We start from the raw sequence: 25,265 nt of genomic DNA on the forward strand, positions 1-25,265 counted from the left end.
TGCGACATAATCCCCAACTATGTAAAGTGTTACAAACTAGATTAAAAAAGTGGCTTACGTCACATCACAAAAGCAACCGCATAACAAAGCAGTGGTTTCTATTCATTGTTTGCCATATTCCACAAACACCAGAGGCCACGGGGTGTCTAATGCTTGTACGTTATTTTAGAACGAACACAATGTAAACACATGCATAAATGATGCTGAGAACTCCTAGCTATCGTGACCTTCTGATACAGCAAATCAAACGCAGAGGCTGTGAGCTGCAAGCTCAGAAATCAAACAATTTCACTGCAGCTCTTAAAAATAAATACGTATTCACTCCAGCTGAGCTGAGACCCAGAGAGCATGTCTGACACAGGGTGCTTTGCGCTGATTTATTGACAAAAATATCAAACATTGAGTGATGGAGGCGCGTTGAGAACATGACCTGAGGGGCAATGAGCTGCAAAACAAATACAAAACGTAAAGAACTATCTGCTTTAAGAAAGAAACGCCGTTCCACGCCGTGCATTTTCTATTCTCGTCCAGATGCACAGCCTGTGTAATCACTTCTTTCTCCTTTTCTCCCATGACCGCTCCGTGGAATATGATACAGTAACTAATCAATCGCTCTGCTCACATGTTGAGGCAGGACCACTGAGTTACGGAAATACTATGGAAATGTGGCAGCACATATTGATTTGGGCCACAGCCCTAAAGCAGGAGACTAAGGAGAATAACAGAGCAGTATCACCAAGGCTCCTGTTCACAATCCGTCTGACTCAACCACACCACCCAAATTAAAGATGCAGAATTGGAGGGAGTATATGCAGGGGTGTGAGAGGAGTACAATAAACAGAATACTGCAGGTGAGAATAAGCTCTCACCTTTTCCCCTCTCCTTCTCTCAACCACTCACTCATGCACACACACACACACACACACACACACACACACACACACACACACACACACACACACACACACACACACACACACACACACACACACCAGTATATAGCTGCTGAGTAAGATTAGAGAGTAAATCATAACATGGGTGACTCATAAGGTAGGTAGTAGTATACTGGACATACACTGAGTATACCAAACATTAAGAACACCTTCCTAATATTGCGTGGCATGCCCTTTTGCCCTCAGAACAGTCTCAATTTGTCACGGCATGGACTCGAAAGCATTCCACAGTTTTCGAAAGCATTCCACAGTTGTCGAAAGCATTCCACAGGGATGCTGGCCCATGTTGACGTTAATGCTTCCCACAGTTGTGTCAAGTTGGCTGGGTGTCCTTTGGGTGGTGGACCACCCCTTGATACGTGAAACTGTTGAGCGTGAAAAATCCAGCAGCCTTGCAGTTCTTGACACAAACCGGTTTGCCTGGGACCTACTACCATAACACAAAGGCACTTCAAATCCTTTGTCTTGCCCATTCACCCTCTGAATGGCAAACATGCACAATTCATGTCTCATTTGTCTCAAGCCTTCAAAATCTTTAACCTGTCTCCTCCCCTTCATCTACAGTGATGGAAATGGATCAAACAAGTGACATCAATTATGGGATCACAACTTTCACCTGAATTCACCTGGTCAGTCTATGTCATGGAAAGAGCAGGTGTTCTTAATGTTTTGTATACTCAGTGTATTATTCTCCTGCCCAGGCCTCTCCAATCCTGTTCCTGGAGAGCTACCCTCCTGTAGGTGTTCACTTCAAACCCAGTTGTAACGAACCTGGTTCAGCTTATCAACCAGCTAACTACTAGAATCAGGTGCGCTATATTAGGGTTGGAGCGAAAACCTACAGGATGGTAGCTCTCCAGGAACAGGGTTGGAGAGGCCTGCTACAGCCATTGGTCCACAGCGTACTCTTGGCCGGAGTCTTTCTTCCAGACGACTGCAGGGCCACATTTAGTACAGTAATTCCCCTGAGGCTAGTGTAGCTTCAGCAGCAGGGCCATGCAGCAGTGACACCATCCACACAACCCTTCTGGTGCTATGACCAGTACCTCAAATATACTTGTGAGCTGTGAACCCGTGAAGCTGTTGAGGCTTACATGAGAGGTTACAAGGAAGCATCTATAGCCACTGCTGAATACAAGATTGAAAGACCAAGGTCATAATCAACATAAAGCCCCTACCATAACGGTCACAGAACATCCGTGAATTCAGAGACATACAGAGAGCGATACAGTTCGTTGACATCAGCAAAAAGAGAGGGTGTTAGCAAAAAAACGAACACTCGTCAACGTCAGTCCTCGTAAGTAGAGACACATAGGGTTGAGTCCTAGAGGCTAAGCACGGCCCCAGGAGAAGGGCCCTTTTACACGTGCCATCAATGGCATGAGCAGCGATGCGTACTGTTACTACGGCTGTTACTGTACCTCGTGCTGTCCTTCAGAAACTCTCCCCCTCTCCGCCAGGAGATGGATGCCCTAGGGGACGCATGGGGACGGCACTCCATGATCACCTCCCCCCCTCTCTGGATCAGCATGGACTTCTTCACAGGACTGCTGGAGAAGTCGGGTGGAGAGGCTGCATGGGGAACAGAACAAACCCTGTTGCTACCATTCTGTTCTCTTTGACAAGGCACAGCAGCTAGCTATCGCATGTACTGTGTGCATTAGCCAAACTGTCAAACGCATCCTAGTCAATTATATAAATTGGATTTCATGAAAAACCACTGGTTGGCTTTCTTTATCAAGTAAATATGCAAATGTGACTAAAAACCATGGCTCAGCTAATATTCACTGTTTTTGTTAATTTTCTTTTGGAGTTGGTTCTGACTACTGACAGTGATTCTACACAAATGTCTTGACCTTGCGGTGTTTCTGGCTTCAACTTTCTAAACAAGACATAACAAACACTCCAGACTAGTGTCCTCCAGACACGCTTACCTACAACTTTGAGTTCAGCGCTGGCATAGATGGCGCCGTGTTCGTTCTCTGCCAGACACTGGTACATACCAGAGTCCAACAGGTTGATCGTGGGGACGGCCAATCGTCCACCTTCTACCAGTATCCTGTCCTGGTGGCAAGACATACACACCCTCATTAACACACTTTAGTATGGGATGTGTGATAAAACTACGTTTAAATTGATACTTTTAGAAATGCATAACCTAGGAAGATTAGTATCTGAACAATACAAATGTTCATGCAAACTGTCAACAACAATTTAGATATTTTGGCCATGTAAGATTTAGCAAAAAAACAACAACTGTCAATCAGGATTTTTCTGCAGTGTAATATGGATATCATCTATCTTGTGATAGTGTGACCTTTGCAGCAAACCTTGTGACGGGTAGACTTTTGAAATACAAACCGGCTTAATGTTTGATCTCATGCCTTTGATCTGAGATGAAAAAGGGTCTTAAGATGGGTAGAGTAGTTCTTAATGGAGTATAACAATGACACATACAAAATGCTCAGTACAATGTTTAGCAAGCCATTCTCACCTCCAGCACCAAGGGCTCCCCGTTCTTCAGCCATCTGTACACAGGTTTAGGCTTGCCGCTCGCCTTGCACTCCCACTGGAGATTAGCCTCGATGGCCATATGAACATCTTTCAACGTCTGGACCCACTGCAGATGTTCAACACCTGGAGAATAAAGAACACGATTTAGTGACAAAATGTCAGCCTTTATATTGACAGTTCCAATGCAGAACTGTTTTGTTAAGTCGTCCTAAAATAAATAATGGCACAAACAATAGCTCTATGGAAGAGCTGGAAGCTGCCTTAAGCTTGGGATGCCATTTGTATTTTTCTCTAAGGACCAACTGGCTATTGGCTGTATTCAAGTTGGCAAGACAACGGCTTAGCTACTTCAGAATGACTAAACAGAAAGGTTAATTGGTACAAATTAATTCCAGATTATCCTGTCATTATAATGGCCTTTCATACAGAAAAAGGTTTTCCAGGCCTGACTCATTATCCATAATTTATCCATAATTTATGGACTCTAAATTTTAATTAGACTTGTTTAGCTAAACGTTGACAAAAGACAGATAAACCCATTACCATTCAAGGAATTGTTCATTTTTATTAGTTATATTTAGGGATTTAAAGTTGAAAACCACTTGTCGGTTTGAATTGTTTCATTATTAAACAAATAAGCATTTATGAGCCTGGGAAATAAAATGAGGAAATCCTCTGAACAGTTAAATGAATTATCGCCTATCACAAAAGCAACATACAACTGTTAATCTATATACGTTGTGATGTGATCATACTCTGGAATACGAGTTGTCCTTTGGCAACGTTCCTTCCTCTGGAGTTCTCTGCAACACACTCATATACACCAGCATCCTCCGGTCTGAAATATGGTATTTCCAGGACTCCGTTGGAATGATTGATTTTGATCTTGCCAGGGAGGGGATTCCCATCTGTTCTCCTCCATGTGATGGAAGGCACTGGGCTGGAGAGGTCAGGCAGGAAAGGTCACCACAGCCACATGCTTCATATTGACACTTAGTATTAATACATTAGCTGCCAGACATAGATATCTAACATTGTTGTGTGTCATGGGAGATGTCTGGCCAATGACTAATACAGTACATTCTCAGAATCTGAAATTCCATATGCAAAGACTATGTGATGCTGCTACAGTGTGCTTGCTAATGATCTCAGTTGATTAATGGTTACCCAAACTATCTGCACTGACCCTATCTTGCAATGACTCTATGCACACCTTCCTAATATTGAGTTGCACCCCCACACCCCGTTTTGCCCTCAGAACAGCCTCGATTATTTGGGGCACGGACTCTACAAGGTGTCGAAAGCATTCAACAGGGATGCTGGCCCATGTTGACTCCAATGCTTCCCACAGTTGTGTCAAGTTGTCTGGATGTCCTTTGGCTGGTGGATCATTCTTGATACACACGGGAAACTGTTGATTGTGAAAAACCCAGCAGCGTTGCAGTTCTTGACACAAACCGTTGCGCCTGGCACCTACTGCCATACCCCGTTCAAAAGAACATGAATCTTTTGTCTTGCCCATTCATCCTCTGAATGGCACACATACACAATCCATGTCTTAATAGTCTCAAGGTTTAAAAATCATTCTATATGGAATAAATCAATAAGGTATCATAGATTTCACCTCGATTCACATGGTCAGTCTATGCCATACACCCTATATACACACTCACACACAAAACCCGCACACACACACACATAACACACACATTTTTATACTCATCATTTGCTGCTGCTACTCGGTTCTTTGTTTTATTATTATCAATCCTGATGCCTAGTCACTTTACCCTGCCTTCATGTACATATCTACCTAAAATACCTTTTTATTATCTATCCTGATGTCTAGTCACTTTACCCTGCCTTCATGTACATATCTATCTCAATTTACCTTGTGCCTCTGCACATTGATCTGGTACTGGTACTCCCTGTATATAACGCCACATAGATCTGGTACTGGTACTCCCTGTATATAACTCCACATAGATCTGGTACTGGTACTCCCTGTATATAACTCCACATTGATCTGGTACTGGTACTCCCTGTATATAACTCCACATAGATCTGGTACTGGTACTCCCTGTATATAACTCCACATAGATCTGGTACTGGTACTCCCTGTATATAACTCCACATAGATCTGGTACTGGTACTCCCTGTATATAACTCCACATAGATCTGGTACTGGTACTCCCTGTATATAACTCCACATAGATCTGGTACTGGTACTCCCTGTATATAACTCCACATCTGGACTCTGGTACTCCCTGGTATATAACTCCACATAGATCTGGTACTGGTACTCCCTGTATATAACTCCACATTGATCTGGTACTGGTACTCCCTGTATATAACTCCACATTGATCTGGTACTGGTACTCCCTGTATATAACTCCACATTGATCTGGTACTGGTACTCCCTGTATATAACTCCACATTGATCTGGTACTGGTAATCCCTGTATATAGCTCAATTCTTGTGTATTTTATTCCTCTTGTGTTACCGTTTTTCTTTTTAGGTAATAAAAAAGCATTTCACGGTTAAGTCCACACCCGTTGTAAACGCTGCGTGTGACAAATCCAATTTGATTTGATTTGAGACCTACTTTCCTAAGGCGAAACATTCCAGTTTCACTGATGATCCTTTGGTGACATGAAGACTTTCGGGGAACTGAACTTCAATCTTTGGCTCATACTCTCCCATTACAGCTGTGTCAGGTGGAAGAACATCACATTAATTCAAACACAAAATGAACATTGCATTCTATAATTCAAATGAAATGCAAGAACTGTGGCACAGAGCAGGTTGGTAAAGGGCATGCCTGCGTGTTAATATGCTTTACAACATCTCTGCTCCAGCTCAAATCTTAAGTGGCACACACTGTATAATCACTGGTGATGGGGTTGGTGAGGTGAATCTCACTGTGCAGAAATGTGTTTGTGTGCACGTGTGTGAGTGTGTCTGTGTGTGTCTATGCACTCTACATTTCCGGATATGTAAATGTGTAAACATGTCTTTTCATGCAGAGGGAGAGATGGCTTTTCATGCCGCGTTCAAAACAACTGGGAACTCTGGAGAAAGAAAAACCGAGCTCCGACTGAGAAAAATCCCTTTCAACGGTCCTCCAACTCCGACCTCTTTCTTGGAGCTCCCAGTTGACCGACCTGAAGATCACTGGCGTCATGATTGAACCGCGTATTCTTTCGGAGTTCCCAGTTGTCTTGAACGCGGCATCAGACCTACGGCTCGGTAGCGTGAATACTGCACAACCCCGATCCTGAGCAGCAGCTAAACGAAACACCGTCGCGCTCAAGACGACTGATTTATCTCCCTAGCTTTCACTGCCCACAACTGTACAGGCGAGGTCAGCATGCAGGATAAGCAGTAGCCAGTGGAGCCAGTGGAAGCAGTGGAGCATGCTCACCGTCCCTGCGCAGCACCACGGGGGTGGGCGAGCTGTACGCGGTGGCGTTGGTCATCATGTTCCTCACCACACACGTGTAGTTCCCCACATCGGAGGCCTCCACTTTGGCGATGTACAGGTTGCCGGTCCTCTGGGAGACGAAGCGACGGGTATCCTGCAGCAGGAAACTTGGGCGTCCGTTGAAAACCCACGAGTATTTGATCTCTGCAGGGGGAAGAGCACAGACAGCGACCGCAGAGGATCGTGGGCATTGACAGAGGAAGAGATACTTGTGCCCAATGACATCCCAAAATCTGCCAGTGTGGCGAAACTAAGGATAAACAAGAGATCAGGTTAGACTCTTGTACCTGTACTGTAGCTATAAAAAGGATGGAGACATGCAGTAGTTGCATCTTATAATATCTAATAACATTGCACTTAGACAGTGTAATAAGACTTATGTGCAGGGGGCAGTTCACAAAACAGTCGCACTAACAGACGGTGGCACATCCATAGCAGTCATGGCATTCTAGTCTGTGCCCACTGTTGCCCATCGACATACTCAACAGCAGTATTTCAAACAAGTTTCTAATTGAATAACGCGTCATTCAATAATGTTATGTTTTTTGTTTGTTTTTTTTAGCTCGACAGCTTAACAAGGCTGAACCTTGCTCTTTTCACGTCTCCAAGCATTTCAGAGAGCAAGCAGGGATTTGGATACGCTATTGAATTCCATTTTCAGTTAGAGGAGATAGCAGCCTCCTCCCGCGCGTACTACGGGTCAGTGCCACCGGCTTATGCCGATCACACAGACAGTGGAGTAAATTCCAAGTTCAAAAACATTATCGTAATCTAGGCTGGGTCCTTTTTTGTCCTGACAGCCTTTAGACTCGGCGGCCATTTAATGAGAGAGAGAGGGAGTGAAAGAGAGACAGAGAGAGAAGAGAGATGGACAGAGCGAGAGAGAGGGGGGGGGGGGGCTGGAGCAGCGGGATCTGGAGACATCAGTGTCAAATTAAGAGCTTCTTAAGAGACAGGGAGGGTAGGGTGGGCTGGGGTATTAGAGCCCCTCTGATCAAGGAACACATTACATCCTGCAGTCAGACTTTTGACTGGGCAGACAGTAAAGATCCTATTGCTTCCTTCAGGGAAACAGTGAATTAAAATGATCATAGTGAAAGTCAGGGCATAGTGACAGACCTTTCATGATTAGAGAGTATTATGGAGTGGTTCTGCTTAAGGGTTGTGGTCTCACAGCAACAGAGGACTCGCAGAATTGAACACTGAACACAGACCATTTCAGAACACCTACTACTGATGGCTCAAGTTGCTTGAAATAACATTTATATGGCTCTGCATTTCTGTATCAGCAATAACTTTCACTACATTGGTTTGACATTACTACAAGTTATGACAGAAAACAAATATGTTTCCTTGGATCTAAAAATCCACAGCATTGTTCTCCAATTCAAAAATGTATGCCTTTCCTCTGAAATCCACCTGGAGACAGCAGCATTGTGAAACACAATCCCATCAAATGTCTGGAAGAAAAACTAGAAAATATCAAATGAAGAGATGAAGGCATTTTGGGGAAAAGGAAGAGAGATCGTAAAAAAGGTGCGGTTTGAATCCCTCGTGGCCATTGATTCAGTTGGAAACAGAGAGTGGAGAAATGCTGGTACGCTGGCGTGAAATTGTGGTAGTGGCGCGGAATGGCTTCAGGAGTGCGGGGCACTTTGAGGGTCTGCTAATCAGCAGCACACAGACACGGAACAGACTCGCAGCTGTGCCACGGGATAAACGCCCCCCCCCCCCCCCCCCCCCCGACACACCAGCCACCAGGAGCGAGCGCTGGAAGGAAGTGGAGCGCCGGAGGCTTACAAATGATAGCACGGTAGCGGGTCACACTGGGAAAGAGTGAGCTTTGAGGCCATGAAGTGTGAGGGTATGAACTGGGGATGTAACGGCATTTGGAGTTTGGGTTGAGTTCAGGTAGATGAGGGATCCTGCTCCAGTCCAGTAGGACTGATCATAAAAGCCAGTCCCACGGGAGAGGAAGAGAGAGAAAGTAGGATATGAAAGACTAGAAGTGAGAAGAAATAGTAGATATGAGAGCAGAGACGTGCAGCAGTGTTGGGGAAAGAAAGTGGGTGTGATTGTGAGGGGGCATAAGATAGCTGGGGCGTGTGTGAAAGAGAAGCAGCATAGAATCAGTAAGGGTTGAGGATACAAAGCGTTATACACTCTCAGGAAAAAAAAGGGTTCCAAAATGGTTCTTCAGCTGTCCCCATAGGAGCACCCTTTTGGGTTCCATGTAGAACCCTCCGCGGAAAGAGTTCTACATGGAACCCAAAAAGGCTCTACCTGGAACCAAAAAGGGTTCTTCAAATGGTTCTCCTATGGGGATAGCCCGAAGAACCCTTTAAGGTTCTAGATAGCACCTTTTTTTGTTGTAAGAGTGTGGTACCTCCATTATGGGGTGGAGGGCCACATAGCAGCACCACAGCCTGGCCTTCTCTCACTGACACTGTGTTCCTGGACTTTCTGCTGAAGTTCTGCAGATCTGTGGGGAGGCAAAGACAAAGTGGCTCTGATTACTTTCAGACGTCTATAGTTGAACCTCCCCTAAATTGCAGTGAGATTCTGGAGAGGGCATTTTCATTTTGAAGACCATGTTCCTCTCTATGCACATTGCTTGTACCTCATTTGCTTTACCTCCCTGCTAATACCACCAGTGACATGTGTGAACAGGGAGAGACATAAATACCTCTCTCTAAACCGGGGTTTTACGGATCACTTTCACTTTTCATGAAATGCTGCTGCATTACGAGGAAAAATAGACAGCTCCAGGGACCCCAAACCTTTGGAAATATCATTCAAATCCCAAGAGGGGGGCAGGCAAATATCAACAATAACAAAGTCTCATCTCATCCGGAGGCTTATCACCATTTAAATGAACATATCAAGTATGAGCACCCTTCCTGCATGAATAATACAAACCCCTACCCCCTGAGATTGGTTATAACTTCCCTAAACGTAATGTGGGATTGGTTTGGTTTGTTTAATTAGCTGGAGCCTGTCAGTAGGCCTGCATTGTAAAAAGAAACAACATTGACATATGAACACCCTACCAGGTCTACCAAGGCATATCACTCAGGTGGACCATTCCAACTGGGTTAGTCTTGGCACTATCTCCAGAGATGTAAATAAATGTGTTGTTGGACTCATGGGAGAACTTTAGTCTGGAATGATGTTTATCTTTTCACTGGCTACAGAGGGAGTGAATTTCACAGTGCATTTGAGTGAGAAGAAGAGAGGTAAACGTGCCCATCTGTTGTTGAAAGCGCTCCAGATGATGTGATTTAGTCAGGGTGTAACATTAAGCCAGAGTTAAAAACCATTCTAAGATTCCGACTTAACACTAATCACTAATGGAGCTGCAGGCTTAGTGCATGTCAACACGGCAATTACCCCAAAGTAACAGCTCTTCTCAAATTAAAACATGCTTCCGGAGTGAGAAGAAAAACCCTTTTGGGGTTCCTAACCTGAATGATTTGCTTGTGCTGTACTTAATCGTGCGTTAAATCGTGGCAAATCACATCTTCACTTGATGTGTCATGACTAGAGAAACAGACTCTCGAAGACGTGTCTCTAAAAAACACTTGAAAATGAACGTTTTTTGTTTAGGTAAATGTCTGAAATGGCAGTGTTTTGTTGTTCCTTCGTATTGAAGATAGGAGTCCAAATCTACTCACATGCAAACTGAACCTTGGCCTCCCTGCTGACGATGGTCCCAAAGACATTGGTAGCAATACACTGGTAAACGCCCCCGTGATGTGTTGCATGGGGGTGATTGATCAACAGGTTTCCCTCAACCAGGTTGTAGTTCAAATCCATGTCAATATATCCCCCATCAACCTTCCATCTGTAGAGCCGCACACACAAACACAAATGATTATTCCGACAGCACAAACCAACATGGCCACAGGACAACATAGTATTCTAAATGAAAATACTGACACGGGGAAAGGTATGAAAAGCTAAAGAGTTTAAAGGACAAGCACCTACTTATAATGCGGGACTGGGTTCCCCTTTGCTTTACAATTGATGAACACCTTGTTGTCCTCAGACCTCAGGGGGAAAACGCTGTCACTTGGTTCTTGAGTGAAGACAGGTCCATGGCGTGCGCTTCTCTCTGAGTGAAAAGAGCTCCGCCGCTTTAGTTTTACCTTGCTACCGACAACTACGCCTGAACGGTGAAAGCCAATCACTGAGGACAAAATGATACATTGTGTGAACCTATACCCAACTATGTACCCAACCTGTTTTACTGTACAGACAGTAGTCTTTAGGCTACAATGACAGCCTCGCCACAGTGTTGACATGAGAGAGAGAACAAATACGACACTGACAATTAGAGGCCAATGAACTGATCCCATTCTCTACACCCTGTAGCTCTGCAGGCATACTCGGACGCCGCATTTTACAGCGCACAAGGACATGTCATACAGGAAGTCCAGGGACATCTTCCACAGTATTCTCCTTCTTTCCATTTCAATTCCAACCAACGTGCAGTCTGTTGGCACACCCGTGACACGGATGGCAGCTCAGTCAGGTCTGCTGTTTTGGTAAGCTGCTGCCAACTTACCAATACACCAGAGTAATTACCCCATGTTACAGTAATTGACTCCGCTGAAATGCAGCTATTGTTCCCTTAATGCGTAACCCCCCTCCGTCAGAACTAATCGTCTTCTCTGTTCCGACACACAGTAGGCTACAGTATCCTGTCGGTGGCTCTCCACAGCTACAGTCCAAGTTCTAATGTCCCCTTTGGAAATCAACAGTCTTTCATATGAGATTATTTTTTTATATATATATATATATATATATATATATATATATATATTTTTTTACAGGTACCTAACCTTGAAGACTAGGACAAAGAGAAGTACTCCCTCCCGCATCATCATCATGCTAATGAGAGTGTGGGGGAGAAGCTTTGCCTGAGGTGAGGACCTCCTTTCCTTCCTCAGCCTCCAAGGGAGGTGCTTCATATCTCTGTCCTTTAAAGGAAATAAATGAATGAACCTTTTATAGCTGGTCTATTCAACCTGGGAAAAGCTTGTGCTTCGTGTAATTTGGAGAGATCTCACCCTGGCTAGCAGTCACCCTCCAACTTGTCATCAAACTACACATGCACACTGAATATCAATTATATATGTATTTATGTAAATGTGAGCTCAATGATGAGGAAAATACATCAACCCGCACCAAGTAGAAATCTTTGACATCTCCACATTCTGTGTCCCCCCCCCTCTGCCTTGATCTGTACGTGTCCCTGAGAAAGTGCTGACTGAAGATAAAATGCTAACTCAATGGAGATGGCAGCATAGATAACACAATAGCCACCTACTCCATACACTGTGTACATTTAAATACATTTTGTCTGACATTTTGTCTGATGGCTTGTAAATATCCGGGCTTGACTTCCATTTACATCTGTCAGCCAGGCGTGTCAACGTTAAAATCCCTCTCCATTCTGTAGATAGTTCATAATACCCAGACATAAAGTGTGGGAGATACACTGCTATATTGACACTCCAGATCTCTGCCTCTCGAAGGTCACTCCAGTGTACGGAAACAGAATTCAGGTTAGTAATTGGGACCTTGCAGGTGTTTGTTGAGTGGTATGGCTAAGAAGCTAAGGAAGTGTTATTGCCATGGAGATGAGCATAAAGCGAGACATATGACATGAAGAATGAGAAATACAAAATAGATTCGCACCATGGAAACCATTGTGTGGCGAGTTAATCACAAACCCTACATCTTTCACTCCAAGTTTGGTCAAGTTTGACACATGATCCTTTGTGGTGATATAGATCAAATGACGAGTGATGTCATACCGAAGGAAACCCCCTAACAGCATGCATCCTGGGTGAGAATGGCATGATACTCTTTGAAGAGATAAGGAAATTATAAAACAGACAGAGGGGTGTATCGCTTGCAGAGGGGTGTATGCAGATCAGGTGTGGTATCAAAGGCAACTTGGGGGACATCTTACCAGCAAGGCAGTCCGTGAGTGACAGAAGGATTAACAGTTCCCATGGCAACAACATTTTCATTTTCCAAGGTCAAAGGCTTTCTTTCTTCCCATCCAATTGCCAGTGAGAGGGGAAAATTTCCTGTGTAAACTCTGCTCCTTGTAGCTGCGGAAAGGAGAAAAGACAAAATGGGCAATGTGACAACAATCCTTTTGAAATAGGCTATACACTGAGCCTGTTGAAAAATGGAGCTGGAATTGAGGAAAATCAGTCAACCATGAATAATGAATTCATCAAAATAAGCAGGGTCAAGATCCCGTGCCTGAGGGACAAGCTAGTAGCTGATCTACAGGAGCTGATATTTGGTGTGTACATTCTGCTGCTACAATATCTCCCAGGAGCACAAGTCAAGGGAGCGAGAAAAAAGATTCAAGGCTTGCAGAAGCAGCAGATGAGTAGCACAACCGCCCTGCCAAAGGCCCTGTTTAGATTTCGCCCAAACTACTGGTTCAATACGGTTACACTGTGGAAAATAACGTGATACATACACAGATCTGCATGCATTTCTCTCTCCTCACAGCAGTGAAAAGGATGTGCCGGGGAGATGTCCGATGTGACTCTTGAAGGGCAGGGAATATGACGGTGAGACATTTCCATTTAACCTGGCCTCTATTGAGAGAGCTAGAGAGAGCAATCCGCCTCGAAACACGGAGCAGACACAGACGATATCCTCTAGGAAGCATCAGAGAGAACTATTATTGCTGTGAAGAGCAAAGAATTGCTGCTATACACATTCACAGGCTTTGATCAGCAGCTCCAGACAGAGAGGGTTAGGTATCAATAACATTAGCTCATTATGATGTGCTGCGATTGGTACATAAATACCTAGGCTATTAACACAGGCCCGAATGGGAGACGTTTGAATAGGTGCAATACATCTCCGATATAAATTGAGACGGGAACACAGTTTTCCTAGATTGTGATCACATTCCGCGTGAACAGAATTCCATACACGGATGGGAAAGTAAAGGAAAAGCTAAAAGGAAAGATAAATAATAGTAATTCTCTCTGACACGAGGTGTTAAAACCATGTCCTTTGTAAGTTACACAATGTGCCCAGCATGAAAAGCTCAGCATGAACTCCTACTGTACATAGGTAATGTCGGCTACTTCTTGACTCAGGTACTGCCCCTCCAGCTGTGGAGTTGAGCTAATGCCACGTTGTACAGTTATACAATGTTCTTCCAGGTGACGTTCTAATGTGAAAAACCAGCTCATTTACGTTCGATGGCGACAATATTTCTCCAAACTTTTACATCCTTTTCTTTTCCCTCTTTGCAATCAGTGCAGTCTCATTTCCTGTGGTGAGAAATAGCCATGTTGGAAACTTAATAGAAGAAAAGGGGAAGAGTAGTAATCAGGAAAGATAAAAGGGCTTAGATCTCAGTAGGGATGAGAAGAGATTCAATTAGATTCATTATCTTCTTTATCTTCGACTTTTTTTTTTTAACCTGCTGCCTTTTTTCCCCCTAGTCATTCTGCCCACAGTTTTGCCCTGAATCGCAATCAACTTCGGAGGAATAAGTCAGTAACAGGAAATTTGGCTGATGCCTTCCCTTATGGGTGATGTATCTGTCTCACGTAGGGGGAAACTGACGCTGAAACAGTACCCATATCACAATAGACAGAACTCACATTGGACCTATTTGAACACCTCATGGGAGAGCTAAATGCATTGACTATCCCCCCCCCCCCCCGCCCTTCTATCCATTGCAATACCATCCGTCTGAAATACCACCAGTCTGTAGTACCATCAATCTACAGTCCTTGGTAGGGGTATACAGTATGTACCATTTTGGTAATATTAAGTTTGTGTGCAATTTTCAACTCTCTGAATCCTTTTGGGAATATTTGCCAGCCAACTACCCAAAACGGCTATTTGCAATCAATAAATTATACATGCCAGCTACTGAGCTGAGTCATTCACAATCAATGTGATCTAAATTCAGGCAAGCTTGCCAAAACAAAATCTGAGAACACAATCCTCTGGCAGAGTGTGCGGTGCAAGGAAAAATAGACAGTAGAGATGTACATTGACCAAGAGGGGACATTCTTCCTTTTGGTCCAAGTAGATCCCACTGTGACGATGTAGAATCAGGGCTTTGAATACCGACCCCCCAATCATCATATTCGGGCCAATCCAAATCATTCCATTTTCCAACTCCAAGAACTGCTGCTGCATGCTGTAGGGATCCTCCTGGCACTCTTATCCACCCAGACAGGTGCTACACATTGTTCATGGCTGAGTTGATGTCAACTCAAACATACCGTAGAGCACCAAACTTGAATATGAATTGTGTAGTAGAGGAGTGGAATTAATCAAGCCATACCTGTGGCGACTAGGATCACTGAGGAGTTATCGCTATTTATGGGTACTTAGAGGATCGGGAGGGCAGGGGAACCATTGCAGTCCATTGCCGAGGTTGTCTAACAAGGCCCTGAAGCCTAAAGTCATTAGTGTCCCTGCTCTGCCAGATGATCGATGCTAATTTATGTTTGGTCTAGTCAGCTGTCCAGTTTCACTTTCAAGCTGATCAACTTTCTTTTGTCTCCTCGCTGTAGCACGTCCTCTCCCCCTGGCGCTCAAAGTCAAACTCATGGAGCTGTTTGCCTTTGCCCCATGGATGGAAGCTATGATTATGCTCAGCGTCAAGATGCAGAGCCTAGATTCCCGGAAGTGTACGGTACGACTGAGAGAGATGGCACTGTTCCTCTGTCAGATAGCACTGCTCTGTTTTTAACGATGCATACGTCCTGGGCATCCTTGGGGAGGATGTGTTTCTTGGTCACAGTCCAGAAATTTAAAGTAGTTGCTCATGATCCCCATGATTAATTTATATACCAGAGAAAAATACAATGGTAATAATTCTTGTGCCCAGCGGACGGTGGTCGCAGGTGTTGGAAACTCCAAGTGGGATGAATCCGAGCTAATGGTGCCTGCAAGGGAAAATATCTGTCAGGGATTAATCCCTAATAACACTGTGGTATAGATCACGTGCCTCTTCTCCCTCAATGGCCTCCCGAGATTAAGATAGCTAGCTGGAGAGAAATGATTCAATGAGGTATGGGTATCGACACGGCTGCATTTTGGTTTGACGCATTGGCTGGTTTAATGTTCATTACTGATGAGCAGCATCCCACAGTGGGATATGTAAACTAGGTGGAACTGAGAGGAGGATGCAGTTGAACTCTGTTGAGCAGAGTTCCACTTCATTAGTTCCTGAGTAATTGGCTATAACACGTGACCACGGAAAATTAACATCAGCGGCCTAGCCAGAGGTAATTAAGGCATGTTTTTGGAGCTTACCCCTGTAAATAAGACTAGTACACAAAATCCCACACTCGTGGTTTCAAAGGCCTCATTTTGTTAGGGTTAATCATGGCATAGAGTTCTTGGACCAGGCTGGACTACACACTTTCTCTGTGAAATTTGCAACGCCAAGGAGGGGAGGGGAAGGGTGCACTCAAGAGATACAATGTTGCAATGGACAGACCTTAATTATTGCTATGAAATATTATACCGGAGGTACAGAATGAATTAAGTCTTGTCCATCCCCTTCCATTTATGGCCTTATCATATCAAAGCTCGCCTCTCCAAAACACTCCTGTAATCTCCTTGATCTCAGATTACTGTCAACCCGTTTCCATTCATGGGAGAGCTGGAGCTAGGCAAACACTATGGCGGCAGGATGTCAATCAGCATTTACTGGCTAAGGGCTAAACACGTTGCTAGCTAGATGAGAGGAAGAGTAACATTGACGAGCACCATCCTGTTGTTCCCTGTCTTGCTCTTCAACATTCACGCCAACCCTAAAGTGACTTCGCAGAGTCAACAGGCAACGAAGAGTGAAGGACGAAGATACAGTAACTCAAATGAACCCACAGATGAATCTTTACACTCATACAAATGGCTGTTGTCCTTGAGGGGAAGAGAGCTTCTTTCAGTCAAAGTGTTACAAGGGGAAGGAAGTGGTAAGATAATGGTTATCTGGAGGGCAGTCATGCACAGAATTGAAAGTAACCCGTTCATTCTAGTCCTTACAGCTTGAAATCTGTGATAAGACGATACTGTAAGTGCCGTCCCCAATAACGTAGCTAACACCGATCAGCACCAGGGACAGCTGCAGATACTGTATGTTGAATATTCACAGCCCACTATTGCTAAATGTAATGTGGGCGTAAAGACATGAATACGCACAAATTCACACACACACATGCACACACGCGTGCACACACGCGCGCGCGCACACACGCACACACACGCACACACAACATAGAAAAATGGGATTACAGTAGCAACAGCAACAGCTCTTGTACCTTAAATAACACCCACAGTCGCAGTCTTTTACAGTATGAAATAAATCACCAGCTCCACTGACAACCATGTTTCCCACTGATTGAGTACTCACAGAGTAACTGGAGAGAGCCCTCTACTTCCCCAGGAGCTGAGACACAATCAGCCCCTTCCTTTGGTCTGCTAAGAGAGAGAGAGAGAGAGAGAGAGAGAGCTCAGAGACCGTGTGAGCTGAATCTGAAGCCGGACAGGAGCCACTGAAATGGTGGGAGCTCGGGAAGCTCTGTGCCTTGCTGCTGCTATCGGTCTGTAACACAGTGTGTATCCCTGATCACAGGGAACATTTCTTTGTGCCCTGCCCCTTCATGGCGCCGCACAATTATGGCACCACTGATGCCAGCAATCCACCACGGCAGGATTCAAGGATTGTCCTTGAATTCCTGAAGAAAAGAGTGTCTGGATGTGAAATAGTGATACAAACGTGACAAACAACACTGCAAGTTTAATCCATCTGATCGACCCCAGATCATAATTTGTTTGACAGAGTTTGTGTATTAACAGAGCCGAAAATCAATAAGATAAATATTGCCCTTTTAACTTTTCTACTATGTTGTGTAGTGGTAAAATTCTATAAAGATATTTTGTACAAGTGGTAGCTACTTCATAGGGTATGACCATTTCTAAGAGGCATTGGTGTGATACACAAACATACGCGCGCACGCACACACAGGCGCGCACGCACGCACACACACACACACACACACACACACACACACACACACACACACACACACACACACACACACACACACACACAGACCAATCACAATGACCTGAATTCCTGTGCTAGCACCACAGAAGCCATTTACTCATTGTAATTTGGTTTCCAGCATGGCAGACACCAGCAGAGCTATCACAAAAAGACAGATTGTTTCTGCAGGTGGATAGAGCTTCGCTTGCAGTGGCCTTAATAAAAAGCACTCTGCATACGTACTCTACAGTGCAACATCTGAAAAAGGGCATTTATTATCCCAAAATAAGCTAACAATTTCACAACAGTCTTAAAGAGGAGCATTGAGCAAGTTGCTGTGAAATGCCTGAAACACGCAAAAGGTAATACAACTGGTGAGAATTAATATGATTTCATTTCCAACCAAATTAGTGTATGTGTATGTTTGCTAGGCAATTTGACATTCAGCGAAAAAATCCAAGACTCAACAATAATAAGAAAAGATTACTTAACACAAACCTTGTGTCCTTCTGATGAATGTTTGTTGTTCATTTTTTTTATTGTTTATTTCTCTTTTGTTTATTATCTATTTCACTTGCTTTGGCCCCTTGAATTGAATAGAGAGAGAGAGAGAGAGAGAGAGAGAGAGAGAGAGAGAGAGAGAGAGAGAGAGAGAGAGAGAGAGAGGACAAGAAAGGAGATAGAGAAGGGAGACAGACAGACAGACAGACAGACAGACAGACAGACAGACAGACAGACAGACAGACAGACAGACAGACAGACAGACAGACAGACAGACAGACAGACAGACAGACAGACAAAGGAGATAGAGACAGAGAGGCAGACAGACAGAGAGAGAAAGGAGATAGAGAGAGACAGGAGATAGAGACAGACAGAGAGAGAAAGGAGATAGAGACAGACAGACAGAGAGAGAGAAATGAGATAGAGATAGAGACAGACAGAGAGAGAGAAAGGAGATAGAGATAGAGACAGACAGAGACAGAGAAAGGAGATAGATATAGAGAGAGAGAGAAAAGGAGATAGATATAGATATAGACAGAGAAAGGAGAGAGATAGAGACAGACAAAGACAGACAGAGAGATAGAGAGAGACAGACAGAGAGATAGAGAGAGACAGACAGAGAGAGAGATAGAGACAGATAGAGAGAGAGAAAGGAGATAGAGACAGAGAGAGAAAAAGGAGATAGAGACAGAGAGAGACAGAGAGAGAGAAAGGTGATGGAGACCGACACAGACAGAGAGAGGAGAGAGAGAATGCACGTCAGAAATCAGCTCAATGTAATTGAAGAATCCATAGACTCTAACCACTTCTGGAAAACACTAAACAAACAACAACACGAAGAATATCTATCCAAAATGGAGATGTATGGGTAAACCACTTCTCCAATCTTTTTGGCTCTATAACAACGAATAAAGAGCAAAAACATATACATGATCAAATACAAATCTTAGAATCAACTATTAAAGACTACCAGAACCCACTGGATTATCCAATTACCTGAATGAGTTACAGGACAAAATAAAAACCCTCCAACCCAAAAAGTCCTGTGGTGTTGATGGTATCCTTAATGAAATGATCAAATATACAGACAACAAATTCCAATTGGCTATACTAAAACTCTTTAACATCATTCTTAGCTCTGGCATCGTCCCCAATATTTGGAACCAAGGACTGATCACCCCAATCCACAAAAGTGGAGACAAATTTGACCCCAATAACTACCGTGGAATATGCGTCAACAGTAACCTTGGGAAAATCCTCTCCACTATCATTAACAGCAGACTCGTACATTTCCTCAATGAAAACAATGTACTGAGCAAATGTCAAATTGGCTTTTTACCAAATTACCGTACAACAGACCATGTATTCACCCTACACACCCTAATTGACAACCAAACAAACCAAAACAAAGGCAAAGTCTTCTCATGCTTTGTTGATTTCAAAAAAGCCTTCGACTCAATTTGGCATGAGGGTCTGCTATACAAATTGATGGAAAGTGGCATAGGGGGTAAAACATACGACATTATAAAATCCATGTACACAAACAACAAGTGTGTGGTTAAAATTGGCAAAAAACACACTTCTCTTCACACAGGGACAGGGATGCAGCTTAAGCCCCACCCTCTTCAACATATATATCAATGAATTGGCGCGGACACTAGAAAAGTCTGCAGCACCCGGACTCACCCTACTAGAATCTGAAGTCAAATGTCTACTGTTTGCTGATGATCTGGTGCTTCTGTCACCAACCAAGGAGGGCCTACAGCAGCACCTAGATCTTCTGCACAGATTCTGTCAGACCTGGGCCCTGACAGTAAATCTCAGTAAGACCAAAATAATGGTGTTCCAAAAAAGGTCCAGTCGCCAGGACCACAAATACAAATTCCATCTAGACACCGTTGCCTTAGAGCACACAAAAAACTATACATACCTTGGCCTAAACATCAGCGCCACAGGTAACTTCCACAAAGCTGTGAACGATCTCAGAGACAAGGCAAGAAGGGCATTCTATGCCATCAAAATGAACATAAAATTCAACATACCAATTAGGATCTGGCTAAAAATACTTGAATCAGTCATATTGCCCTTTATGGTTGTGAGGTCTGGGGTCCGGTCACCAACCAAGATTTCACAAATTGGGACAAACACCAAATTGAGACTCTGCATGCAGAATTCTGCAAAACCATCCTCCGTGTACAACGTAGAACACCAAATAATTGCATGCAGAGCAGAATTAGGCCGATACCCACTAATGATCAAAATCCTGAAAAGAGCCGTTAAATTCTACAACCACCTAAAAGGAAGCGATTCCCAAACCTTCCATAATAAAGCCATCACCTACAGAGAGATGAACCTGGAGAAGAGTCCCCTAAGCAAGCTGGTCCTGGGCCTCTGTTCACAAACACAAACACACCCCACAGAGCCCCAGGACAGCAGCACAATTAGACCCAACCAAATCATGAGAAAACAAAAAGATAATTACTTGACACATTGGAAAGAATTAACAAAAAAATAAAGAGCAAACTAGAATGCTATTTGGCCCTAAACAGAGAGTACACAGTGGCAGAATACCTGACCATTGTGACTGACCCAAACTTAAGGAAAGCTTTGACTATGTACAGACTCAGTGAGCATAGCCTTGCTATTGAAAAAGGCCACCATAGGCAGACATGGCTCTCAAGAGAAGACAGGCTATGTGCTCACTGCCCACAAAATGAGGTGGAAACTGAGTTGCACTTCCTAACCTCCTGCCCAATATATATCTATATTAGAGAGACAAATTTCCCTCAGATTACACAGATCCACAAAGAATTCGAAAACAAATCCAATTTTGATAAACTCCCATATCTACTGGGTGAAATGCCACAGTGTGCCATCACAGCAGCAAGATTTGTGACCTGTTACCACAAGAAAAGGGCAACCAGTGAAGAACAAACACCATTGTAAATACAACCCATATTTATTCTTATTTATTTTCCCTTGTGTACCCTTAATCATTTGTACATCATTGCAACACTGTAAATATACGTAATATGACATTTGTAATGTCTTTATTGTTTTGAAACTTCTGTTTGTGTAATGTTTACTGTTAATATTTATTGTTTATTGTTTATTTCACTTTTGTATATTATCTACCTCACTTGCTTTGGCAATGTTAACACATGTTTCCCATGCCAATAAAGCCCCTTGAATTGAATTGAAAGGAGATAGAGACAGACACAGACAGAGAGAGGAGAGAGAGGAGATAGAGACAGTGAGAGAGAGAGAGAGAGAGAGAGAGAGAGAGAGAGAGAGAGAGAGAGAGAGACAGTGTGAGAGAGAGAGAGAGAGAGGAGACAGTGACAGAGAGAGAGGAGACAGTGACAGAGAGAGAGGAGACAGTGACAGAGAGAAGAGACCGAGAGCAGGAGAAAGAGAAAGGAGAGCGAGAGAGACAGAGAGAAAGTAGAGAGAGACAGAGACAGACAGACAGACAGACAGACAGACAGACAGACAGACAGACAGACAGACAGACAGACAGACAGACAGACAGACAGACAGACAGACAGACAGACAGACAGACAGACAGACAGACAGACAGACAGACAGACAGACAGACAGACAGACAGACAGACAGAGTCTAAGACCTAGTTTACAGCCCTGCATTATATTTCTATTATGAAAAATCCCAATAAATTTAAGCAGCAGCAGTGATATTCAAGATCTCATTTTACCGGAATGGCTGTATCTCAATAGGAGCGTAATGAGGAGGGGAACAAGGCAAGGCCATTCTTTATTAAATTAACATGATTTACCATAACGTGGGGCTGCTGATTACTATGCATAATCCTGCCTGTGACTGGTGGATATTTAATCCACCTTACATCAATGTCCTCTCTCTAGTTCCAGTAGGGAATGGATATGGTATGCTGTTCCCAGTTGGGTGCTATATAAAACCACCCATAACAAGTCCCATCTATATTCCTTCCCTGTTGAGTTAAGAGGACGAGTGTTAGAGTATGGTGTTATGCTGCTCTGGACTAATATAAATGACTTTATATTTTAAGGGGTGACAGGTAATCAGGTTCATGCCATTGTTTCCAGTGAGTTGCTTTCGACATGCTATTTTTCACAGCTTGTTTTTTTGTTGTAGCCTACTGTATCTTACTCAGTAACAAGTAAGTTGATAATGAGCACACATATGCCTATGTTAAGCACAGTGAAAAGTTTCAAGGAGAATATGATTTCTTAGATTGAACTTTTAACGTGTAGTCTAGACACAGTAATTATCAGCTATATAAAAGGGAAATGTCAAAGACCTTGGTGAAATGTTGCTGGTCTTAGGAACAGCGCTGGTTTTACACTATGTTAATAATGTGAAATGGTGCTGGTCTTTATGAACAGCACTGGTTTTACAGTATGTTAATAATGTGAAATGGTGCTGGTCTTTATGAACAGCTCTGGTTTTACACTATGTTAATAATGTGAAATGGTGCTGGTCTTTATGAACAGCACTGGTTTTACACTATGTTAATAATGTGAAATGGTGCTGGTCTTTATGAACAGCGCTGGTTTTACACTATGTTAATAATGTGAAATGGTGCTGGTCTTTATGAACAGCACTGGTTGTACACTATGTTAATAATGTGAAATGGTGCTGGTCTTTATGAACAGCTCTGGTTTTACACTATGCTAATAATGTGAAATGGTGCTGGTCTTATGAACAGCTCTGGTTTTACACTATGTTAATAATGTGAAATGGTGCTGGTCTTTATGAACAGCGCTGGTTGTACACTATGTTAATAATGTGAAATGGTGCTGGTCTTTATGAACAGCGCTGGATGTACACTATGTTAATAATGTGAAATGGTGCTGGTCTTTATGAACAGCGCTGGTTTTACACTATGTTAATAATGTGAAATGGTGCTGGTCTTTATGAACAGCACTGGTTTTACACTATGTTAATAATGTGAAATGGTGCTGGTCTTTATGAACAGCTCTGGTTTTACACTATGTTAATAATGTGAAAGGGTGCTGGTCTTTATGAACAGCGCTGGTTTTACACTATGTTAATAATGTGAAATGGTGCTGGTCTTTATGAACAGCACTGGTTTTACACTATGTTAATAATGTGAAAGGGTGCTGGTCTTTATGAACAGCGCTGGTTGTACACTATGTTAATAATGTGAAATGGTGCTGGTCTTTATGAACAGCGCTGGTTTTACACTATGTTAATAATGTGAAATGGTCATAGAAGCAGATTCTACAATAGCGAACCAGACAAATACACTCAGACATTCATCGTATTGTATTCTTTATCCAAAATCCTCATCCTGAGTACAGAGTTGTTCCTATTTATTCCATAATCCTCAGCCATAGTTTCTGTGTTAACATTTGAATCTTTCTCACCATACATTTAAAATTGCTCTAGTTCCACAACTTCCTTCCATGCTCAGCAGCCTTTTGGCAACGCCACTAAGTGCCCGAAGCAAGAGAGTCACATTACTGCAGCCCCGGAGATTATGAATGATAGGGAAACTCTTTTTACATTCATTACAGGACCTCCCATGAATAATTCATTGAATCAAATTACAGGCCCCAGAAATATTCAACTGTGTTGTATCAGGCCTTTCCTCTCCAATTGATCACTTCTTATATAAGTGATGTATTTGCCGACAAGGGAGCTGCAGCCCCATTCACCAGCTAGCCAGATAGGAAATAACTGTTACTGCAGGGCGAAGGGACATTAGGAGCAATTCCAAACTGATATAAAAAGGTGAGATCAAGAGAAATCTAACAGCAATGCTTATCTACGTCGGTGGAACCCTTTCATTCGTACTGTCAGACAAAATGTACGTTTCTGTAAATACTACTTTGCCCCCGAGTCAAATATTACGTCCCTTTGAAAATAGATGGTGAGAAAAAGTGAGAAAAAAATCAACTTCAATTTACAACTGCTCATACTGTAACACACGCATCATCACCGTGTATAATATCGCCAGGACTGCTCGGGGTTCTGTCAACACAGCCTGGTTGTGGGTCCCACTGGGGAATTGTAGCTGTCATTCACCTGAATAATGTGGGAGACAGCAGTGGTATTTCGGAGAAAGAAGAAGGAGTCCATCATCTCTGCTAGGTCACAGAGTGAGTGACTAATTCTGCTAAAGGTTAGGCATGAACTGTGACCGCTTTCCTTGACAGGGGCTCTGACAAAGCACCCACACCCAACAAAACAGGTCAATGCCGCTCCGATTATTCCTCCTACATCCATAAGAATAGGAGAGATGATAAACTAGGTGGTGGGCTCAGAGGTCGGCAGTGAAGGACATCAAACATAAATGCACCTCGAGGGAAAAAAAGCCCAACAATAAAGTTACAATCTAAAAAATTAATGGCCGTTTTTGTTGCATCTGCTGGATGAATCTGTTCAGAGGTTCCGAAGGGTGCAATCTGCGTAGTAGAGCTCCGAACAGCTTTGCTCAGGAGAAGCGTCCCTCAGTTCATAGTCTTCAGATTACAGCCCCTGTAAAAGCTGCAGATACGATTCCATTGGACTGAAAGTGTAACAAGTATCTGAAACCCCTATCGACTGATCTACTGTACTCACCTCACCATAGAAATAATCTATGGTAATGCAGAGTTTGTAAAATAATTTTTATAGATAACATTTTCATAATTTATAGATTTTAATATTGCACATTTTATTGTTATGTCCATGGCTCATATATAAAATGAAAGTGGTGTTCTCATAATCATATAATGAAATGTACTT

General features: G+C 43.2%; 1 protein-coding gene across 1 annotated transcript in view; it reads right to left on the bottom strand.

Annotated features, from left to right (window-relative positions):
- The window catches only part of LOC115136975 (contactin-4-like), a 29,695-nt gene extending 16,636 nt beyond the window's left edge, over positions 1–13,059 (bottom strand). The window contains exons 1-10 of the mRNA XM_029672929.2: positions 12,929–13,059; positions 10,936–11,062; positions 10,623–10,792; positions 9,335–9,430; positions 6,889–7,092; positions 6,070–6,172; positions 4,223–4,407; positions 3,448–3,590; positions 2,888–3,017; positions 2,375–2,525 (exon numbers count right to left, since the gene is read on the bottom strand). Coding sequence (XP_029528789.1) covers positions 2,375–2,525; positions 2,888–3,017; positions 3,448–3,590; positions 4,223–4,407; positions 6,070–6,172; positions 6,889–7,092; positions 9,335–9,430; positions 10,623–10,792; positions 10,936–11,062; positions 12,929–12,989 — 1,370 coding nt within the window. The 5' untranslated portion in view covers positions 12,990–13,059. The remainder of the gene's footprint in view (positions 1–2,374; positions 2,526–2,887; positions 3,018–3,447; positions 3,591–4,222; positions 4,408–6,069; positions 6,173–6,888; positions 7,093–9,334; positions 9,431–10,622; positions 10,793–10,935; positions 11,063–12,928) is intronic.
- Between the last annotated feature and the right edge of the window lie 12,206 nt (positions 13,060–25,265).

This window comes from Oncorhynchus nerka, linkage group LG2 (assembly GCF_034236695.1).
Source record: "Oncorhynchus nerka isolate Pitt River linkage group LG2, Oner_Uvic_2.0, whole genome shotgun sequence".
Taxonomy (NCBI): domain Eukaryota; kingdom Metazoa; phylum Chordata; class Actinopteri; order Salmoniformes; family Salmonidae; genus Oncorhynchus; species Oncorhynchus nerka.